The sequence below is a fragment of the Punica granatum genome, chromosome 1 (genome assembly GCF_007655135.1).
Source record: "Punica granatum isolate Tunisia-2019 chromosome 1, ASM765513v2, whole genome shotgun sequence".
NCBI classification, from domain to species: domain Eukaryota; kingdom Viridiplantae; phylum Streptophyta; class Magnoliopsida; order Myrtales; family Lythraceae; genus Punica; species Punica granatum.
In genome coordinates this window covers 50,899,384-50,906,336 of record NC_045127.1, presented here as the reverse complement: position 1 = coordinate 50,906,336, position 6,953 = coordinate 50,899,384, and the positions used below count along the sequence as shown (strand labels likewise).

Below are 6,953 nucleotides of genomic sequence, written 5' to 3'. Positions count from 1 at the left end.
TAACTTGGAAGCAATCTTCGGGAAGGGACTGCATGGAGTAGAACGAAATGCATGGCCGAATTTCGGCATGGCAATTTGAGGATTACATATGTACCATTCAAAGATGCCATGATGAGTTCCACAAAAATTTGGCCCCATGTGACAAAGCCCATTTGCATAAAAGCTGTAGAAGACACTCATAAGCCATGTTGTAATAATGGACACAAAGGCGAACTGTAGGAACCTCACAACGAACCAATGGAGGGCCTAATCACAGAAGGAAAATAAGTGGTCACAATAGGATGCAGACAAAAAAATATCACACCAATAAGCTGTCTTTTCCCTTTCGGGATTTAATGGTCGCGATGGAATGACCGGGAAATCGAACAGAGAAAAAAAATATACAGGTTATACCGTCGTGAAATTGCAATCCCTTACACTTTTTAAGAATTCTCAACGTATTGGCCCGGCCCATATGATCCAGACATTCTATAGGATTGATATACAAAGGATCAAAGGAGAAGGATTTAGTGGCTAATAAATTAGGATTATGTGTCAACTACAAGAACAACGGGAATTTCGTCGCACTTTCTTAGCAAAGACATTTTCTTCATCGCCCAGATGGAAGGAAAATAACTACTTCAAAAACAGCGATCCTCTCAGCCAGTTAAAGAGAGAAAAATAGAACTGAGGGAGTCAGAGAAGAAACCTAATCCATTTCCGCCTTGCTCTTTGTTCTCTTCATCTTTGCCTTGAACCTTGATTTTGTCATGAGAGTCTTGACCGTGTTCACGAAATTCCCCACTGCCATGAAAACCAAAATCATCCCACAAAACACAACCTGCCAGACAAAGGCTTCCATATGTTAAGCGTCAAAAAATAATTCTTTGCTTCGAATGACTTCCTAATAAATACAGTAAACAACGAAACAATATGAACAGAATTAACGAACCTGCCATTCAGAAGCCACTCCTACAAATGCTGTCTTAAGCAAGGATAGGCCGACGTAAGCCTCAAAACCCTGAGCCCAAACAGCAGGAACACAAAACCAAATTATAAATATTCTGTAATTGGTATTCAAAGTTCACCAGAGCTGCTCAAGAATCACAATCTTTCATGAATTCCAAAGCTCCTGAATTGCTGACGACAAGAATATTCATCTAGAGGAAGGCAGGACATTGTCTCTAAAATAGCTAATGTAATAGATCAATATAGAACAACTCAGGCAATTAACAAGTTTTCGGGGTTCTCAAAAAGAATGCCCATGCGCCATTTGATAAGACATAGTGGCATAGGAATGTATTGGAGTTTGCATTGAACTCTACACTGTGGAATTGTATTCAAATTTATATTGCAACATGGATAACAGACCATTGGATTATGAACTTACAAACATTAGAGGTATCATTAGATACTCAGAAATGGTGCATGTGTAACTAATATATGGAGTTTTAAGACGCTAGAATATCTAGGGGCATTTTTGTGATGCACTTGTTTACAGAGTTCCCCTCAGCTTAATGCTTGTCGATAGCAGTCATGTTGAGTTTACCATCGCAAGCATATTATAATCACGGATTCTAAAGTCACTGAGTGATGGGCTATACAGGATACAATGGAAGCTTGAGTCTCTGAATCAAATCCTCCATACAACAAAGACTTGATTTACAAAAACTGTCTTAAAAATGAGGAGGAAAAACTTACAAACTTGATGTTAGAATTACCTGCAAGATGAAGAGTATGGGACAAAGAAGCCACAACTGACCAGCGACACCAGCAGTTTCTCCCCAGACAACATCCATTCTCTTAGCCTGTGTGATTCCACACAGAAGGAAATCAAACTTGGCTATACAAAAATAATACAGCAGAAGCATGCCAATTCTTTTTCTTTTTATTTATTTTTTTAATAATTTATCATGGGGAACTGGTAATAAGAAAATGGCCATGGCCAAATTTGCAGCAACAAGCTACCGAATATTTTAGATACCTTTCCTAGCGCAATGCGAGTGTAAAGTCTTTGACGTTGGTATCTGTTCTGCAGAAGCATTGCCACACCTTGCATCATAGCCCATTCCAGAAAGAGTTGTACACCTCTCTGCAAAAGATTCAACTGTTTATGGAGAGGAAAAAAAGAAAAAAATCGACTGGTCTGAAGTCTAAAATGGAGCAGCTCTAACCTGCTTTCGTGCACAATGTGGTCCTTTAATCTCCCATGTGAGGCTGACAAGGGCCATAATCATAGCAGAATAGTGATGATATATCCACCTGCATAAAGTTTTTGCGTTTTGGTCACTTTGTTAATACCTTCTACTATACCTCTGGACAGCATAAACCAAAAAAAAAAAATGTCATGCTTACAGACATAGAAAGCTCAATTGTCGCTGGTTGGATACAACACGTATATGAGCATGATTGAGAAGCAAAAAGGAAAGAAATTCCAGCTGAAAGAAATACCCATTGCTCTAGTGCTGCTGACAAGGTTCACAAACTTTTTTTAGGTGAAGAGGAGTAACAACTCTTATTGGGTAAATTTGAGCATATGATGTACTAATGGGATAATCACATCAGAATTACCGGCATGCATGTCAACATTCAGTAAAAGTACTCTTTCTTTGGCAGGTAAAATAATCTGCTCCAAGACTTATGGGGATCAAGGGTAGATTTTTGGATGCAACTGCGTGAAGACTTTTATGGACGACCTACATTTATGAAGTTTGGGCTGAGAGGAACAGGAGGATTTTCCAAAAGAAGTCTTTGACCGTGGCTGTTCTCGTGGGAAGAATCATCCAAAGTATCAAGTTAAAAATTATGTCTATTCCGAGAGTTTCCTTTAAGCTTTCTTCTTCTATAATTGCAGGCTCTTGAGGCTTTAGGATGGAATGATTATGTAAGAACTGAAGAGTCTGTATTTGTGTGTGATAGTTAGCTTGATGTTTGTATATGGGTGAGTGGTTGTATACTTCTTTGTTATTAATCAAATTTACCACTTATCCAAAAAAAAAAATCTGCTCTGCCAGGTGCTCAAGAGGATGAGCAAGCTGACTTGTGCAAAAATTGTCTTTGAAAGACATTAAGTGGGAGCAACAGAACAGCATCATGTATAACTAGCACATACGAACAAAGAACAAATATAATAAATATAATAAAGAAATACATTGAATGAAATATCCGAAAAATTCACCACGGAACATTTGAAATATACCTACCAGCTGAGAGAGAGAGAGAGAGAGAGAGAGAGAGCTGGGAATTTGGGATGTAATGAATAATGAAAAAATCTGGGTCATATGATAAAAGCACCAAATCGTCTTTATTTAATCATGCAAGGGCATCATTGAATAGAATGTTTCTAACATGGCCAAAAACTGATCTTCAAGGAACTCAAGCTTCAAAATTCAATTACAAGAGCACGTCACTAAAAAACACATTCATAATTCAGATAGAGCAACACATGGTTAATAAAGAATAGTTTAATGAGGCATTCAAGGTCAACTCTGATTATTGTTTTTGGATCTTCATGCAATACAGAGTATGATGAAAAGTTTTGAGCAAGTGATCTTGTCACCATAGACAATTGCATATCAAGATACTGAGGTGCACCTCAGAAAAGTAGGTGTCGAACAAACTAATGCTATGATCTGGAAGAACCAAAAATTTGCCCATGGGACATCCGTCAACGAGAATATGTTGGAAAGAGCTATTGACTTAAGGGTTGTGGGGGGGGGAGGGTGTGTGTGTGTCTCAAAACCTTGTATCACTAGCTCAAAGGATAAGAATATTAAGCAAACCGCTATTAGGGGCATGCTCTAAATCTATTTTACAACATTATTGGTACGCATAACTTAAAACCACAATTACCCACATATCAATCATTCTGCTGTAAAATGTATAGGCTCTTGTTGCACATAAACTTTCAAACTTATACTTTATGAGATGAGCATAAAACATTATCACTCACCATGGACGAATATCACTCCCATTCACTCTCAGTATATTCTCCCGCAATGCCAACCCAGTGTACAGGAATAACAGCCAGGCCTAGGACATATGATCAGATTGGAAACACATAAATATCCTCACTCATCCGTGAACAATCTCACTCCATCGATAAACTGATGCCGGGACCAGCATGAAGAGGAATACCTGGTAGAGCTGAACAGGAAAGGCTGGCATGCATCCTTTCCATATCCAGGATCTCAAGACTAATAGTACTGCTGGGAAAAGAAGAAAGAGAAGGGCGGTCCTATCCTGCTCCAAAGAAGAAGTGGTATTTCATCATGCATAAGAAATATATCACATAACAAATGACCCCCAGTCACTTCAATGCTATGCAGCCGGCAACTAGAATAGCAGATCATATACTAGACAAGGTTATAAATGGCTTAACCAAGCAAGACTCACAAAGCTGCCCAGCCTCAGTTTGCTAGTCGCATATCATTACTCAAGCTACTAGTTTTTAAGACAAGATTTTCATGTTACATACTAAAAAACATACCAGAGCAAAAGCAAAGGGTGTACAAGGACATGTCACATGAACACAGACAACAAGAAATTCGACCAACAAAGTGGAAAAGACTGAGTGGTGTTTCAACGGTTACGAATGTTTCAGCAGATAAAACCAGTTCACAAGGAGAAGTGATATTATTGCGAAAAAAGCCAACAGGGGTATTACTCTGTAACTGTTGTATTCTTCTTTGACCTTCAGCTGCACATCTTTTCTAGTGGCACGTACATTGATTGGACCAAGGAACATCTTCAGAAACCTTCCTGCATGTCATAACAGCCCATCAGACCCACAAGGCAACAATCATAAACTGCTTGTCTGCACCGGAAGTTCGGGGCAAATAATAAGTTGAAGATTCGAAAGGGAATGGCACCTTGAGGTTTCAAAGGGAAGAAAGAAGAAGCATCTCCATCAAACATGATACATCTTGCTTTCTGTAATTCCTCTTCTAGCTGCATGTATTCAGGGCATTGACATAAACAAACGGCACGAGTATTAAGCAAATCAACGCATATCAGCCCTGTATTTCTTCACGAGATTACGAGGAGCTAAAATTTTAGCTACCAGCCAGTTCTTTAGGAAAATGTGATAATGAAGCCCTACAATCGGGAATGATAGTACGAGAGAGATGGAGAGTGAGCTGAGAAGCGTGCCTTGTCGGAGAGTTGGGGATCCAAGAGCTTGTTCCGGAGCTGGGATTCGATGGAGGAGCGGAGGCGGCGGAGGTTGGAGTCGAGCGAAGCGGCACGCTGCCTGAGGGACTGCTCCTCGCTGGAAGACTTGGCTATGAAGGAGGAGGCGGCGTCCTGGAGCTCCTTGGCCTGTTCCAACGCTCGCCTCACCTCGTCCTCCAGTCTACTGGCCGATTCATCCGTCACCGCCGGTTCCACTCCATTGTCCATCAGAAATTGCAGTGGTACCGGGGAGATTTGATCGAGATTCGGAACCTGCTGCTGCTGCTGCTGCTGATGATGATGATGATGAGAGTATATGATCGGCACGCACACACGGCAAGCCACGGGATGGAATGGAGGAGCAGCTTTACCGGCGTCGTCTTGTGCTTCTGCTTTCTGCAGCAGCTTCGGCAATGGCTCGGTTAGATGGTAGGAGGAGGGAAGAACTCTTCTTCTTCTTCTTCTTCTTCTTCTTTGGTTTTGGTTATGGTTTTGGTTAGAGAGAGAGAGAGACAGACAGACAGACAGACAGACTGACTGACAGAGATGAAGAATGAATCCACGCTTGGATGTGATACGTGAATGCAGGTGGAGAGAGGGAGACAGAGGACCGTTCGTACATTTTCTTCCCACAAAAATTATTAATAATTAAAATTAATAGAATTTCCTACTTGGCAAATAATAATAACAATGATGATCTATACCATTAAAAACAAAAATTAAATTGATTCTTTCTTTCTTTTTTTTCTTTTTTTTTGTTACGAATGAGGCTCATGCAACTAATACATTGAAATAGAAATTATAAATATTCTTAAAGGAGCACGGATGATCCCACTGAGTATCGAACCTAAGACTTTTTAGTCACCAAACAAAAGGTGCATCACTGAGCTATATTCTTTTTTGATTAAATTGATTCATTGATCATAAAATTATGATCATTGCCTTTACAAGGAATTTAATGTGTCGGAGCAAAGCATCTGTATATTACAATAGCACATGTACTCCCTCGATTTAACGATTTTCGTTGTTATGTTAGAAAGAAAATTTCATTTCCATTTCCGATGAAAACTTTCATTGCCGGACCGAAACATTGAGATAAATTAATGGATTAATTACCTAAAAAATATAAACTTTTCACATTTTATCAATTTTAATACAAACTTTTTTCTTGAACTAAAAATATACATACTATCAAAATAAAATCAATATTAGCACGGCTTCATCTTTTTTTATCGGTGAGGCCTCAACGGCCATCACCGCCCCTTAATCGAGATTGCATGTGACTAGATATGTCGCCCCCAACCCCAATTGTGGGGTGTTGGCCATTGATGAGACTCTCGCCCCCAATCCCTCTTCTCTCCATTCTCGAATTTCCTTATTCTTTTTTTCAAATTCGAGCAATAAGGGCCTCAACAGCGTAGAGTCACTGGCAACTTTTAGATCGTCGGCTACCTCAATCGGGAATGGTGGCCAACAATTTTCATTTAAATTAATGAAAAATTTGACGCGTACTACTATTTATATCAAATTAATAGGTCATGTAATTTTAGGTTAATCTTTCATTCTCTGCGAGGAATAAGAAGTCGAACTCGTTGATTGATTGAGACTTCTCATTTGTTTCCTTAGAAAATCGATGGATTTTTTTCCCCCTACGAAAACAGTGGATTTGGACATGGATAAAGGAAATTGCGACGTGTGGGAATAATGTCATAACGGAAATCATTTTCTAATTTGGGAAATTCACGAGAATCAGTGCATTTTGATTACTGTTTTGTCCTAAATTTCGAATTACTCGTTCACTA

General features: G+C 39.4%; 1 protein-coding gene across 1 annotated transcript; it reads right to left on the bottom strand.

Annotated features, from left to right (window-relative positions):
- On the bottom strand, positions 1–5,714 carry LOC116192251 (transmembrane protein 120 homolog). Its single transcript, XM_031520739.1, has 11 exons — positions 5,131–5,714; positions 4,851–4,929; positions 4,646–4,740; positions 4,117–4,221; positions 3,932–4,011; positions 2,154–2,241; positions 1,964–2,071; positions 1,701–1,787; positions 932–1,000; positions 689–820; positions 1–246 (listed from the first exon to the last, which is right to left on the bottom strand). Exons 1-10 carry the CDS (start codon positions 5,377–5,379, stop codon positions 689–691), a joined length of 1,092 nt encoding a protein of 363 aa, XP_031376599.1. The 5' UTR covers positions 5,380–5,714; the 3' UTR covers positions 1–246.
- Between the last annotated feature and the right edge of the window lie 1,239 nt (positions 5,715–6,953).

Coding starts and splice junctions, on each gene's coding strand:
- LOC116192251 (XM_031520739.1), bottom strand. CDS start 5,379: ATGGACAATGGAGTGGAACCGGCGGTGACGGATGAATCGGCCAGTAGA. Junction 2,242..3,931: donor GGGAGTGATATTCGTCCATG/GTGAGTGATAAT, acceptor AACTTTATGCAG/GTGGATATATCATCACTATT. Junction 2,072..2,153: donor CACATTGTGCACGAAAGCAG/GTTAGAGCTGCT, acceptor AATCTTTTGCAG/AGAGGTGTACAACTCTTTCT.